This window comes from Haliotis rubra, unplaced genomic scaffold (genome assembly GCF_003918875.1).
Source record: "Haliotis rubra isolate DU_JTF1 unplaced genomic scaffold, ASM391887v1 Scf162, whole genome shotgun sequence".
NCBI lineage: Eukaryota > Metazoa > Mollusca > Gastropoda > Lepetellida > Haliotidae > Haliotis > Haliotis rubra.
The window spans coordinates 1173342-1189359 of record NW_025765581.1 but is presented as its reverse complement, the minus strand read 5'-3'; the positions used below and the strand labels follow the sequence as shown (position 1 = coordinate 1189359).

General features: G+C 43.4%; 1 protein-coding gene across 1 annotated transcript in view; it reads right to left on the bottom strand.

Moving 5' to 3' along the window:
- The window catches only part of LOC124271635 (KAT8 regulatory NSL complex subunit 3-like), a 38272-nt gene that overhangs the window by 20761 nt on the left and 1493 nt on the right, over nt 1–16018 (bottom strand). The window contains 6 exon segments of the mRNA XM_046706789.1: nt 726–857; nt 1245–1347; nt 2089–2171; nt 12551–12635; nt 13181–13339; nt 15004–15312. Coding sequence (XP_046562745.1) covers nt 726–857; nt 1245–1347; nt 2089–2171; nt 12551–12635; nt 13181–13339; nt 15004–15245 — 804 coding nt within the window. The 5' untranslated portion in view covers nt 15246–15312.

The following is a 16018-nucleotide window of genomic DNA, read 5'->3' as shown; positions in this document are numbered from 1 at the left end:
CCACATGAGTTTTGAGAAAAACAAAAATTACCCTTGGCCTTATTAAATTCCCGGAATTCCGTGGGAAAATTCTCATCCCTGACTATAGCTCATTAACTCTTATTATCCTACAGCTTAAATGCCGCCAACTTTACCAAATTCCTCTCAGTATTTTGTTACTATCTTCTGGTTGGGTACCAAAGTCTGAGAACATAAATCATCTACAGTACAACATGTGATTCTGAACCTCAGTGGATAATTTTATTGCCAAGTTTCTTTGACTGCAGAGATTTGCATAATATGACTGAGGCCTCTCAGCTGCACAATTGCAACACTGCTTATGGATTTATCAAAGTCAATAATCAACAGATAGTGAGAGGCTAAATAATTACTGAATTTTAACCAATTGAGTCTGGACCAGACAATACAGTGATCAACAGGATGAGCATCTATCTATGCAATTGGGATACGATGACGTGTGTCAACGAAGTCAGCAAGCCTGACCACAGATCCCACTAGTCGCCTCCTATGACAAGCATGGGATACTGAAGACCAATTCTAACCTAGAAATTCATGGGTTTGGTATTTAATAACAGGTATCATAATTCTTCAAATCAACTGACATTTTCCATATATATATTTTGGAGAATTACTATAATAGAAAGAGGAATATCAGACTCTTAGATCAGCTTTTCATTATTCAAAAATTCTAGTAGACAACTGACAAAGCAATACAGAATACTGACTGGCTTCTGCTGTGAGAGTGTGTTGTGCACTGGGTCCCATGGCCTCTTCAGCAGAAGGTTAAGAGCCTCCGATGTGACAGGTGGTGTCCGACTTGCTGTCGCGGCCATCATGCGATCTACGAGGGAGGGGACCTGAAGATTCCAAAGAAATGTCACGAATGAGTGAGTGAGTGAGTTGGGTTTAATGAAGCTTTGAACAATTTTTCCATCTCTGTCAGCGCTTGTGAACTTAATCACTTTAATGCTGGCAGAAAGCCTGAAGTGATGTTTACCACATGTATCTCTTCAAAATATTAAAAGAGAGGGAAATGCTGTTACACATAAGTCGCCAATCCGGCTATATCTTGGTGACAAACATGGGCCAGGCAAACCAATGCTCCATAGTATGAACAACAATGTCCATCATCAGAGCCCCACGTCACATTATCAGCCAAATTAATCACATATCAGCACTACCAGATGATCACTTTAGTCCTGCCGCGACAAGCTCCTAACCACCATATGGCTGAAACATGCTACCTTAGCTTTGAGTGTCTGCAAAACATCCAGGTAGGCAGACAGCAGGTACAGACTGAGATTCTCAAACAGGGTGATGTGCAGCCACTGAGCCAGCTTCATGTCCTGAAACACAATCCTCCCATCACAGAGACAGTCAACCAGTCACAATGATGACAACAGTACATTTGGGGAGTCAGGTGATCACAAGGCAGATTCAACCTACTATCAAGTTCGGCAGAATCCACTATGAAGATATGACACACAGTAGGGCATAATACAAATATTGTTGGCTTGGAAGTCTTGATTAACTGTATATGAAGTGAACATGAAGAAAAGTCTTATCCCTGCTGAAAATACTGGCAATATTATGATTCAACCTATGATTATGTCAAATATTTAGGTGTGTATATAGAAAAGTGGAAGGAGAGTATTGAAAGGTTTTAAGTTCTGCTCCAGAAAGAGCACTCCACCAATTTCAGTCTATGAAGCCAAAAATATTTTATTCAGAAATAAATCTACCAAAAGACAAGTACATCTATCTATGTGCAAAAGAAACAGGGCAGTTTTAGAGTTCACAAAAGAGCACTATTTTAAGTCAAACAAAACGCCAAAAGTAGTTTATTCAGAATTCCAACTACAAAAGGCACCAGTACACCAGTTATCTATGTGGTTTGGTGAAGACATTGAAAGTTCTTGAAAAGAGCACTACCACTAATTTCAAAAGTCTTGTATATGCCAAAAAATATTTAATTCAGAATTCCAAAAACTATCATAACAGTCCTAATGAGCAATATTGATCCTTTAGTGACAAATAACAGGTGACCTTTTACCCATCCTACACTTTTGTGCTAAAGGTGAACCTCTCCATCCTACACTGGCTAAAGCTTGTCTCACACGCTTGGCTGTCTTGTCAATGTGCACCCGCCTTTGGATTGGCTCTGTATCAAGCTATATAATAATAACAACAACGCTTTGAGCGTCAAACAAATACTGTGTTGAAAATTGCAATATATTTAATATCAAGATTGACATTCTCTATCAACAAACATAATGGCAGAAGAATAATTCTAGACAATAAAAAGAATCGTGCCCCCATATCTTTTGATGTACCTATAAACATTTGTTGTTTATATAAAAGTTTGAAACTATTCTGTAAGCCACCATGTTTAAATTTTTATTGACATGTATTGATATATTTCATATCTTAAAAATGGGGCTGAGATTCTCTATACACTAAGACAGATCAAATACAATTCATATAAATCATTAAGGGACCAACCAATTTGGAAATTTTAATATAAATTGTATATTCATGTACTTATCCTATCTGACGACTTGCACCTCTCTCTCTTGCTTCGACTTTTAGTGGAACGACTGTAAACTTTTTTCCATAGGCCTCCTTGTCCATTCGTCCGTGCACTCCATGCTGCTCTCCTTAATTAGCTTCCTAGTTCCTAATAAAGCTTGCAGCATGCTCCACTAATTGCCCATGTGACTACCTTGAATGATCATTCTCATCTTGGAGCCAACGTTGTAATCTGAGTAGTGGGGAGGCTGGGCGGGCATCCATCGCGTGAGATAGGATAAGTATATAAATATACAATTTATATTAAAATTTCCAAGTTTTTAAACTTATCCTATCTCACAACTTGCACTTATCCCACAGTTGGACAGCGGGCCGCAGATTACCCTTCTGTCTGGACAGTGCGAACAGTTGGTCTTGAGCTGTGTGGACTGATGACAACCATAGATAGCGATGTACAAGGGAGGCCTGTTACGCATGCACGCAACTCCTATGCTTGTAGTGGGTTCTCCAGAACCCCTTGGCTTACTAAGCACAACGACTCCCAGGGAGATGGGTGCTCCCGAGCGATGTGGTGTTCGGCCGCAACCTTGTACAAGACAAGGGACGCAACTCGGCAAGTAAGCCTCGCCTCGCCACGATTTACAAGGTACCCCTGTAATTAAAGTCTTGCGACTAGAATCGGGCCAGCCCCTGCTTCAAGAAGGCCGACCGAGGCGGGTGAAAGAGAAACACAACTCGGCATCTCCAAGGTTTAACGTCAAAGGATGCTTAGTCAAAGGATGTGCCCGGCAACTTTGGAGGCAGAACGCAACAAAATCCACTGGGATTCGGGAGTGTCACACTTCACTGACGTTATTGCTCCGTGGAGTAGAGGTCAGTAAGCGTGAATGTCGAACACCTCTGCATTGTCATGCTGATTGTGCCTCAGGTCCGTAGGGCCATGCTAGGTGGCCGCATTCCAATACCTTGGTATGGAGGCCAAGAGAAATAGTTCTTAAACCCATATAATGAGAACAAAAGGTTGAGATATAGTTCAACTTTTATTCAATATATACAAGGAAGTAGTAACGCGTATGTGGAACCGTCCCTCATCTGCGTTGTTGGGCCAATGTTAGCTGCTGAGCCAGTACAAGATGTCTGGACTGGTGTAGTCCCTGGACATCCGTGACAGACAGGTCTCGCAGGTAATGTGATGAGAACACTGGATCAGAACGCCAGAAGCAACCTTCCATGATAGCGGTCAAGGAGCAGTTGCTATGAGTCTCATGAGGATTCGAAGCGGCTGGAGGAGGCACCCCTGCAAAGGTGTAGGCTCGCAGGATTGTGGCACGCATCCAGAAGTCCAATGTGGTCCGGGAAACCTCAGTTATTGAAGCGTTCGACAAGGGTATGAAGAGGCGCTTCCGTAGCCATCAACGATCCTTGGAGGCAGCAAGGTAAACGTGTAGAGCCCTAACACGACAGAGTGTCAAATCTTCATTATCATCAGGCCCAAGAATGGTGGACAATGGGGGAATGGTAAACATCTGGTCCGGTTGCCCTGGCAGTTGGTTTTTCGTAATGAAGTCCCAGCAGAGACCCAGGAAAGCCTTGCAATGCTTCTTCCACTCGAATGCAGCATGCAGTTCAGATATACGAGCAGCGGTAGCCAAAGCTACCAGGAAAAATGTCTTGAATGTCACTTGTTCGAAGTCATGGTCTTCTAAAGGTTCATAGTCTGTAGAAATCATATGACGAAGGACGACGGACAGATCCCAGGCTAGAGGTCTGAACTTCCTGGACTGGTCAGAGAGTCTATAGGAGCATAGTAGACTCTGCAACTCGGAAACAGTGGAAATCTTCGTGCCCGTGGTGGTAGCCAAAACCGAGTTGATGGAGGCTAAGTAGGTAGCTAACATAGATAGTACCCTTGTGTTTCTTAGTACTGCGGAGATGCTGGAGAAACTCAGCAGCAACCTGAGCCAAGGTGGAAGTGGGAGATGCAATTCCCCTAGGCTTGCAATAGTCTTCAAACTTCTTCCACTTGTTGTCGTACAAGGAACGGGTCGAAGTACGATGCGGTGAAGTGATAGCTGTGGCTATTCGGCAAGAGTAGCCCTTTAGCTATGAGAGACCTCTGAAGATGCGCCAAACGTGTAGAGTGAGGGTCTGAGGTGACCCGTGGCGCAGTTCCGCAGTGAGGATGAAGAAGTAGGTCATCCCGGTTGGGAAGTGGTACTTGGTTTGGCTCTGCCAGGCTTCTTAGGTTGAAGGGTGCGACCAAAAGCAGTAGTATGTTGCTGGTGGCCAATAGTTTCTGTATTACTTTTGGTTGCAGTGCTGGAGGGGGGAACGCGTAGGCATTGAGACCCTCCTATGATATTGCCAACACGTCGAGGTCCCACGCCAAGAAGTCTGGGATTGCTGATACGGACTTTGGAAGTTGGTTGTTGAACCTTGTGGCGAACAGATCTATTTGAGGCCGTGATAACGGGTAGATCATCGACTGAAAGATATGGGGCAGTAACTTCCACTCTGTCGGTTGGATCAGGACAAGGCATCGGTGATCACATTTTTAACCCCGGGAATGTGTCTGGCTCTGGCTACGATGTTGAGTAAGTCGATGAGATGGAAGAACCTGATCGCCCATTGTAGCAGATTCGCCGAGCCTGTCAAGCCTAGATGATTTATATACCAAACCACTGTTGATTGTCTGAACAGACTGGTTGATTGAATCTCTGTAGTGTAGATGGGACAGGCAACGAAGAATTGTCGATCACAACCACCCGCGAGTGATCGGACGCTATGGAAGGAGGTGATTGATGCGTACGTAATAGGTGCTGAACGTCCTCAGATAAGTAAGAATCTGACGAAGCGTCCATAAAATCCTCTTGAACCACAGACGTCGCTCTCTTGCGTGAAGATACGATTTTCTGTCGCTGTAGCTTGATACGCTTGGCGGGAGTGGGATCAGATTCTGTTGATTTCCTGTCCCTATCGGCGATTCTCTGGGAGCAAACACGAAGGTAGGCCTTAAAATCCTCATCTATTAGTGAATTACACTTGCCACATCGTTTGTTCCAGTTACATTGTCCAATACAGTCACTGCAAGATGAGTGAGGGTCGAGGGACGAATAATTCGTCTTGCATTGAGCACAAACTTTCCTTTTCCTTGACTGATTATCAGTTTTCCCCATGATGTTAGGGTGAAATAATGTCCCTAATTTACAGCACGTCCACACAGTCGTGTGACAAGAAAGAGAATGATCATTCAAGGTAGTCACATGGGCAATTAGTGGAGCATGCTGCAAGCTTTATAGGAACTAGGAAGCTAATTAAGGAGAGCAGCATGGAGTGCACGGATGAATGGACAAGGAGGCCTATGGAAAATAGTTTACAGTCGTTCCACTAAAAGTCGAAGCAAGACAGAGAGGTGCAAGTCGTGAGATGGGATAAGTTTAAAAATTAACATTCACTATTAACATCCCATCCATCCCATAATCGAGTCTGGACCTTGAGTGAGTGAGTGAGTGAGGTTTTATGCCATTTTTAACAATATTCCAGCAACATCACGACAGGGGACACCAAAAATGGTCTGCACACATTGCGCCCACATGGGGACTCAAGCCTGGGTCTTCGACGTGATGAGCGAACACTTTAACCACTAGGCTACCTCACAGTCCCCATGAGTGCATGAAGTATGTAATTTTTAGAGTAAAATTGATATTTTATACTTATCCTGACTCATGCTCTTTTGCTTGTCTTCTTCTTCTTGCGAACATAGTGGAACACTTGTATCTCCTTATTTGAAGCTCCCTTCAAAATAAAATCACTAATTGGTACTCACCACGAGTTGCTCCCCTTTGTCTCCCCTGGCGGGAAAAGGTGTCGCCACCCTCTGGCCATGTGCTCCACTCTCTCCTGATTTAGCGAGCCCAACACTTGAATTTACAGGGAAATCCAAAGTGTTATGTGGGGAGGATGGGAGGGCTAACCTCATGAGTCAGGATAAGTATAAAATATCAATTTTACTCTAAAAATTACATATTTTTCCTTATCCTGACTCATGCTCTTTTGCTTGTAGCATCCTACGGAACGGAGGTGGGTAACAGAATACTTTGGATTTATAATTAGTGATTTTGTATAGATATACTGTAATATCCCCTACGGGAACTTCATGAAGGCTTAGATTTAGGATGTTTCCTGTATAAAGAAAACCATAGGTTATATAAAGCCATTAAAGGGGAATTACATTATGAATATATTGAACAATACATATAAATTATATATATATATATATAGGTGACTCTGATAGAGGCACTGAAATGACTATATCCAAGTATATGCTTAAGGTTGAATACTTAAGCTGAACATATATACATAGCCCTAAAACTCCGTAGAGTTATAAGCTAGATGAGTATGTATAAAGTACATATTAATCTTGTGAGGATAATATTTTAACGCCTCTCGAGGGACTGTCAGTTGCTGAGCGAGGACCAGTGGTCGAAATGGTGAATGCCAGAGACATCTTCTGTAGTGATGTCTCTTAGGTAGTGATTAGCAAATACCATGTTAGATTTCCAATAGCATCCTTCCATAATGGTGTTCAAGGAACAGTTACCGTGTAGGGCGAGGGTAGAGGCCAGTGCCCTGATCTCATGTGGATTTGATGCTGTTGGTGGGTCCAAGCCTGCTGCCTTGTAGGCACGGAGAATGACAGTCCTTATCCAAATAGATATTGTGGTCCGTGACACTTCTGTTTGATTAAGTGGCGATAAGGGGATGAATAAGCGTTTGAGAAATCTTCTCCTTGTTTTGGATCGTCGTAAAATAAACTTTTAAGCTCTTACGGACACAGTGATAGGTCTTGTGTATCTTGTGATCCGAGAATAGAGGATAGCGCCGGGATGTGGAATAATCTGTCTGGTTGACCTGGCAGTTGATTTTTTGCAATGAAATCCCATCTTAATCCGAGGTGCGCTGTGTTATGATTGTCATCAAACTGTATCCTCTCGTAATCCAGAGCGTGAATTTCAGACATTCTTGCTGCTGTGGCTAGCGATAGCAGAAACAATGTTTTCTGTGAGAGAAATTCAAAGTTTGTCGATTCCAAGGTTCATAGACCTCACTTTCGTGAGGTGTTGTAACACTACATTCAGATCCCAAGCTGGGCGGAACTTCCGCTTTGGTCCTCCAATCGGAAAGCTTCGTAGTAAGGCCAGTAACTCTGGAGATCTTGTCAACTTGACACCCGTTCTCATGGTGATTACAGAGCTAAAGCGGCAAAGATATGTTGATATCGTTGAACCTTTTAAATGTTTGTTTTGGCGTAGGTAACACAAATAGTCTGCCACTTGAGGTTGTGAAGCCTCTCTTGCTGTAAACCCTTTCTTTGTTGCATAATTTTTCGAAACTGTGCCACTTGTCGTGCGTACAAGTTCACGAGTTGAGTAACGTAAAGGCAAAGCGTGACTGCTTTTGCCGCCCTGGCAGAATATCCTCTCTTGTTTAAACACATTTGTATACAGTCCATACGTGTAGTTGGAACATTGCTGGGTTTCCGTGCACTTGTTTGGTGTGAGGATGAATTAACAGGTTTGCGCGCTTGGGTAGCTCCAGTGTTGGTTGACCGATTTCTTGAATTAGTATGGGAAACCACGTTCTGGCCGGCCAGTAGGGCGCGACCAAAGTGAGTTGTAGGCTCTGTGTTTGTCTGATTTTCTGTAATACTTGGGGTATTATTGCTGGCGGCGGAAACGCGCGCGCGCATTGAGGCCTTCCATGATAGACTTAGAGCGTCCGTTGCCCAAGCTTGGGGGTCTGGGACTGGTGACACGAATGTCGGTAGCTGATTGTTGAATCGCGTGGCGAATAGGTCTATTAGCGGCGCTCCTAATTGCTTGATTATCTGTGCAAAAATTTCCCTGTTGATCATCCACTCTGTCGGTGATGGTAGATGAGGCCGAGAGAGAGCGTCTGCTAGTATATTTCTGGCTCCGGGAATGTGCACTGCTCTGACATGTAGATTTAGATCTTGTATTAAATCGAACAGTTGAAAGCTTAGGTTCAAAAGGTTCATCGATCTCGTTGAGCCTTGCTTGTTTATGTAGAACGCCACTGTCGAATTGTCTGTATGGATCATTAGGCATTTTGTATTTTGTAGAAATGTGCTCCAATGTAGAATGGCGTTGATTACAGCTTTCATTTCTAGACTGTTTATATGGAGTTTGCATTCTTGCTGATTCCATAACCCTGATATCGTGTGGTTGGTGAGATGAGCTCCCCAACCTTGGAGTAACTGGCGATCTACATACAGATGGGTTTTGTATTCCTGCTCTGCTAAACAAATCCCTTCGCAGAACATTCGATTTCTTGGTCCACCATAGTAGATGTGGTCTGAGATGTTTCGGTAGACTGAATGGTTGTACATCGTTGAGATGTCGCGTTGATGAGACCTGTAGGGGACGTAACTGTAATCTGCCTGTGACAGTCATGTCTTGGGCTGATGTGAAGACCTAGTAGGCTCTGCCATTGTCGCAGTGGTAGCGGAGAGAGTAGAGCTGGTGGAATGGTCTGTTGTATCTTGAATAGCGGTCTTCTGGTACCATATCACGGTTCGCGATTTGTGATGAATCGAATACCTAGGAACTGTAGGTCTTCTTGCGATGGTACTAGGTCCGACTTGCGTAAGTTTACTAACCAACCTAGTTGTGTTAGTAGCTTTATGATGTAATTTAACTGTAGTTTGAGGCGCAGTGGATCTTGATCTACTTGTATCCCGTCGTCGAGGTAAAAGCACTCGCGTAGCCCTTGGCGATGTAGAAATTTGATAATCGGTTTAGTTATCCTGTTGAATAGCCAGGGGCTGATGATATTCGAATGGGAGTACTTTCCACTGGTAATGTAGCCCTTCTAGAGTAAATCGTAGGTATTTCCTGGAATCGGGATGAATGGGGATGTGCAAGTAGGCATCCTGTAGATCTATGCTGCCCATGTAGTCCATAGGGCCGAATCATCTGGCGTAACTGAGGTAAATGTATCATCGCGAAACCCGATTGGTTTGCGTAGATAGTTCTTGTTGAAAAAGCTCATGTTGTAGATGAGTCTGTATTTCTCCGTGGAGTTTTTCTTGGGAACTAGGAAAACTGGGGAGTAGAAACCTGGTTCGGCGTTTGCTTGATCTATTACTTCTATGGCCTGTTTGGATAGGAGTGATGAAACAGCCTCTTTTATCTTTGGTAGTTGTTAGCTTGTAAATCGAACTTGGGGGTTTGATTGTCAGCGGAGCTTATCCTGTAGAGGGATCACGAAATCCGTGTTGAATAATGTTGGAGGCGTAAGGGTCTTGCAGTATTCCCCAGTTTTCCCAGTGTAGTTGGAGCGTCCACCCACTTGAGCTGGTTGTACTGGAGCGGCTGGGGTGGAAGACTCCAGTCGTTCGAACCTGTGTTTCAGCGTCTATAATTGCGGGAACCTCTGGGTGTCCTGCCTCTTCCTGATCCTCCTCTATAGTTGCCATATGGGCGTGAAAAGAATCTTACCTCTAGAGCTGGCTATCTTCCTGTCTCTTGCTCTTTGTAGGCCCGTGAACTTAGATCTGCCTGAGTATCTTTGTGAAGTCTGACGAATGGCGGCTGGCTAGTGTGTCCATCGATCTAATCATAAGGACTTCCCTGGAATCCTTAGAGACTTCCTTGGCGACCTTGTCGATTTCTCCGTCAAAGATGGATGTTGTGCGACCACGGGCTGTATAAAGTGGGGCTGTAAAGTTCTCCCCAATTACAGGAGGCGAGGAGGCCTTGGCGACGAGCTAAGGTCAATGCTGCTGAAACAGATGTAAGATGATCCGTTAAAACTGCTGATCTTTCTTTTGCATAAGTAAGGCAGAATAAATCATTCTATCATCTTCCGTCGTGGAATCCGGAATCTAGTAATAAGAGTCTCATTGATCGTCCTAGATCTATTTAACCCAAAGAACATCACGTCTCGTCATGGTTTCTATATGAGCCAACTTGCGATCATCCATCTTGTAAAATCTTGTTCTTTACATCGCTGATGATCTTATAGTTCTCATCGATGTCCTGGGCCTTGTAGAAGGAGTCCATGTTATGCGTGGAGAACTTCTTGGCTTGAAAGTTGGGCAGATGTGGTATCTGAACTTTCGTAGCTTTCTGGAAAGCTGCATCTAGATTCTGTGGCACTGCATGCAATCCGGGTCGATCGGGGGTAGAGTGATTGCATCTGGATCATCTTCCTTCATCAAATACGTCTGAGCTGTATTGCCACTTTTAGATGGTGATGTGAGATCTAGGTTATTGACCATCCAATACCGTATCTCTGCATCAGAAAATATGATTCCTCCATCATCCTCAAAACCATCATCATTAATAAATTGTAGATGCTCTTCGGGACTGCGTGTAGCTGTCTGTATATCTGATGAGGTTTGTGGCGATCTAGTTGACTTGTGCGCCGCGCTCTATGTGGAGATCTGATGGGTGATCGACCTGGTGATGAAGCGAGTGGAGATCGTCTATGGGATGATCTTCGGAGACTTGTGAGGTGAATGTTGATAGCTTCGCTGAGCTCTTCGGCAGTCCCTCGATGTTCTTCTAGACGATGAAGATCTGGAATCATATGTCCTTAGCGAATGCCTTAGCGAAGCTTCATTCGTCGGTCGAGGGGATGCGATGATATGACCTTCGCGAAGGCTTCCGTGATGTCTGATGATCTGAGTCCATATCTAGAGATGAAATCGAAGATGGTGATGATCTCTCCCGCCTTAGCGAAGGCGAAGAGCTGTACATCTAGGTCCTTCGTCAAGGTGGTGCGGGACTTCCTTGCCGAAGGTGACATCGTCTTGGCTGCTCGTTGGCGGGGGTGCCTCTGGGGTGCTGTCTCGTTGGAGCCTTCGCGAAACTTCGGACCCTGCTTGCGCAGTTTGTAGTGGTCCTCCATGATGTTCATAATCTGCCGCATCATGTCTTCTGGGATGATCTGTGCCGAAGCGAAGTCGTCGGCGTCTTTTCTGCGATGGGGTTCACATCAATGGCGTCTGGCGTCGGTGTAGAGAGCATCAGGCTGCATGGAGATCTCTGCAGAAGTCACAGTCGCTGACACGGTCGCTTCTTCTGCCGTAAGTGGGGATGATTATCGGCTGATCATCGTAGAGGCCCAACTCTGCTGCTGGAGCGATCTCGGCTGAGAAAGTTCTTGCTGTCTTCGTGGATTTCCCTTTGGAAGTCTGCGCTGCCCTGGAGTGTCCTCAATCTGCGTTGAGGCGGCGATGAGGCCCTCTTAGACTTAGTCTGCAATGGCGGGATGTCTGGGGGAGGCGGTCGTTTCTTGAGTAACGGACTGCGTCCCACGTTCCTCTGCCGCGGGGTCTCTAGCAGAACACCAGGCGGGAGAGGGTCGATCGCTAGCAGCTGACTGGAAGGAATATCTGGACTCTCTGCCATGTTTTGCCCTTGTTTGCGTGATCTATCTGCAGCGTCTTAAGGCGCAAAGATGATATTTATTAAATGCAGAATGAGATAAATTAATGCAGTAACTGCAAGCGTGAATTAAGCGCACGCAGTAGAACAACTAGGGCATATTACATGTGGATCGGAGGCAGAAAAGCGTAATCTACAAATCGTACAGATTTTCATGAGCGTAAAGCTAGCTGAACAATCCGCGAATACCGTGAATAAACAGTAGAAATCGATAATTAATCAATACAAATAGTAAAGGATACTAGCTATACCTCTATAGTAACCTATGAGGAGGTAAAAACTAAGAGATTATCAAAGGATATGTGTGTAAGGAGACACAAGGCTCTCACATCCTGCTCACTGGTAGAAGAAGGAGAGAGTGGAGCACATGGCCAGAGGGTGGCGACACCTTTTCCCGCCAGGGGAGACAAAGGGGAGCAACTCGTGGTGAGTACCAATTAGTGATTTTATTTTGAAGGGAGCTTCAAATAAGGAGATACAAGTGTTCCACTATGTTCGCAAGAAGAAGAAGACAAACAAAAGAGCATGAGTCAGGATAAGGAAAAAACACAGCTGAGTCGAGCTAGTCGGTCTGCTTGAAGTGCTTTCATCACTTTGTTAAAGAGACGATTCTGTTGCATTGTCCACCCAGTCCTGAACGTCACAGCCACATGAAACAAGACAAGACATACAAACACTATTATATTCAGAACACAAAAATAACTTATCAGCCATAACTATATACCTGTATGATCCTAACAGCAACCTTCTCTTTAACTGTCCTACCTATGTATCAGAGAAGCAGCGATAGTGTCAAGGATGCTGTAACTCACCTGATAAAATATTATCGTAAACAGGAAACACTTTGCTAACACTGACTATCATATATACTTTCAGGTTAGCTAAACCAATATCCAAACATACTGCATGAACAGGCTGTGACAACCATTCATTATTTCAAATCCTGATGGAAATGAGTTAGTGAGAGAACACTTTTTCACAATTGTTTGTCAAAATTACTAAATATTTAATGATTGTACACTGAAAAGAGTTAAGGAGCACCTGAATCTCTCAAATTCCTGTAGTTGACGTCATCACATGAAAGATCATTGCTATAATGAGAAACAAGAAGTAGTAATTCACCATTTAACTCTTTCAAAAAGCAAATAACTGAAACAGATTCTCTGAGTTCTACATACCTGACAATCTGTTCTTCCCAGTCGTCTGTCCCCTCCTCGACTCTGGCAAAGCTGACATGTCTCTCACACTCACTCATGAGACTGCGAGCCTTGGTCAGGTCGTATGGCAGTGTGGGTGTGGAGGGCAGACTGACGACATCTAGTGGCAGGTTCTCCTCTCTGTGTCCACAAAAGTCAATCATAACACATCAAGGGACATTCAATACACATTCTACCTTAACTACATGAAATACAGAGAAACCTGCCAACACCGGCACCTGTCTAATCCGGCACACTGTCAAAACCTGCATAAAAGTTTGGTCCCGCCATTTTACAAAGATATTATGATCATTAAAACATTGTCTAATCCAGCACCTGTCTATTCAGTATTCCGGCACGACTTTCCGGGCCCAACAAGCAATTTTAACTGTAATTAATACTGTCTAAACCAGCATGGGTATGAGCAGTCCAATCAAGGACCCATATTCCAATACACTAATTAATCCTCTTGGCACGCTAGATAATCACAAGTAGTGATTGTGCGGTGAATCCAACGCTCTAAGCCGGCATGGGTATGAGCAGTCCAATCAAGGTCCCTTAATCCAATACATTCTTTTCAGCACGCCCGGCATTATAGAAATAAAGAGATGGACGAGTGTAAATGGCAGCCATGTTGGAAAATGATGTCACTGTCTAATCCGGCACCCTGTCTAAACCGGCATTTTATTTTGGTCCCATGAGGTGCCAGTTTAGACAGGTTTCACTGTACTCAAATTGATTGAACAATCAATAAAATTACACACTATCAATTTGGATTGAAAATGCGTCTGATTTTATGACTGCTTCACTGTGCACATATACAACACTGCCCATTACTTCAGCTTGATCACCAACATGGCTGACGTGAAATGTTAGCCATAAAACATTTATTAAAACTCGAAAAGTATGCTACGTGTTCCATTTCAAATGAAATTTAGAGACTATCAATTAGGTCTATCATTCATCTTACTTCCTAAATATAACAGCTGAACTGTATATCAACCCGGCAATTTCCTTGTTAAATCTTTAAAATTTGCCAAATTCGTGGCCCATTTCACAAAGTAAAATAAACAGTAAATCATCCGATGCTGTAAGTCGTGCTAACAACACCTCCGACACATTAAAAGCCATAAGTCTATGTTGAAGTATGGGTGTTAATGATCACCTCAGCTACAATCACTTTGCGAAATGTGACAAAATACCACGCCTCTCATATTCAACCGAATGCAGGAATAATTCGACGGGACCCACCTGTGTTGAGGAAGGACGTCAGACACGCCGGAGATTCAAATACTTAAATTAAGACATTTGTTTGTTTTATCCAGATTCGTGGTCGCTTTTTGTAATAGTTAGGGAAGCAACTTGTCGATTCAGTAGTCTGGACTATTCGCAATTTTACAAAGCTGCACTCAGCTATAAGTTCCAGCAATATAACAGCAGTCAGTTAGTAATCAATTCTGGACCAGATAATCCAGTGATCGACATCATGAGTATCGATCTGCTCAATTTGGATCCAATGACATGTGTCAATCATGTCATCGAGCCTCAAAAACCAGATCCTGTTAGTCACCTGTTAAAACCTGATCTTCATGTGTCAAAATACTGAAGGAGAATCCCTTAAGTCCAAACTGTCTAATAGTAATTTTTCTTTCCATATGTTGAGTAGTACATCTATACGAGATAATTACATGATTCTATTCACTGCTCTAATTACACATATAGTCATCTAAAAATAAAATAAAATAAAACAAAAAATAATAATAATAAACAAAATAGAATAGAACTCCAATACAATGGGAACTCACCCAGTCCCTTCCGATCCGTGATTGCGGGGGAACTTGGCCATAAAGAGTGTCCGCATGGGTCTGGCATTGCTCGCATCTGGGTGGGCGCTCCATGGCTTGGAGTAACAGTGATCCAACTGTACCAGGTCAAACTCCTGATCAGAGCCTGGGAGGCGGAGGTAGGATGACATGTAGCGCCCTCGTTGGGAGTGGCCTTCATCTGCCGATCTTCCCTCCAGGACCACGGAGATTCGTCGAGACATCTAGATGGGTGGGACAGCTCCAACTTGGTCCTTATAGTGACCAGAGGGGCATGTTTTGTGGGATAAGCTGGAACGGAAACAAGCTAAAGATGAGTAATCATGGATTTATCTTGGATTCTAAATTGGTCATGGCTGGACAACTTGGGGCCAAAAATTCAATATTTTGAAGCTTCAATTTTCCAAACTTCTGAGGTATTATGGGTTATTTTTCAGTAATTTTCTGCCTTGTTTTTTAAACATTGCATTCATTCATTCAATGCAATAATGCAACGAAGCAATAAAATTAAAAAGACTCTTCCTCTTTGGTCTGATCACCGTGAAATAGTCTACAGAAACCCATAACATAGTTATTCAAATTTGGGTAAAATATCAAGATCTGAGGCAGCGTTCAAAATTAACATCGATCGGTCCATAGGGCCTGCAGCTTTTCAAGGTTAATGGCAAACACTGATCTGAGTTCTAGAAACATTCCTGTGAACACCAATTTCTGACAATAAATAAGATCATCAGGCTCAGTTCAATATGCACATCAAGATAGTCATAAGATATTGTCAGGAGATGCTTTTGACTCTAAGCTAGTGAATGAACTAATACTTTGAACCTAAATGGTTTGGACCAGGTGAAGCAGTGACTGATCACATGAACACTTATCATCACCTACTGTTAGTAGGCTTAAATATTTTAACCTGTTGGTAGGTTCAAATATATAATAATAGTCACAATGTACACATTTTTTATATCCATCCTTCTGAAGTATACATTTGCACCTGCTC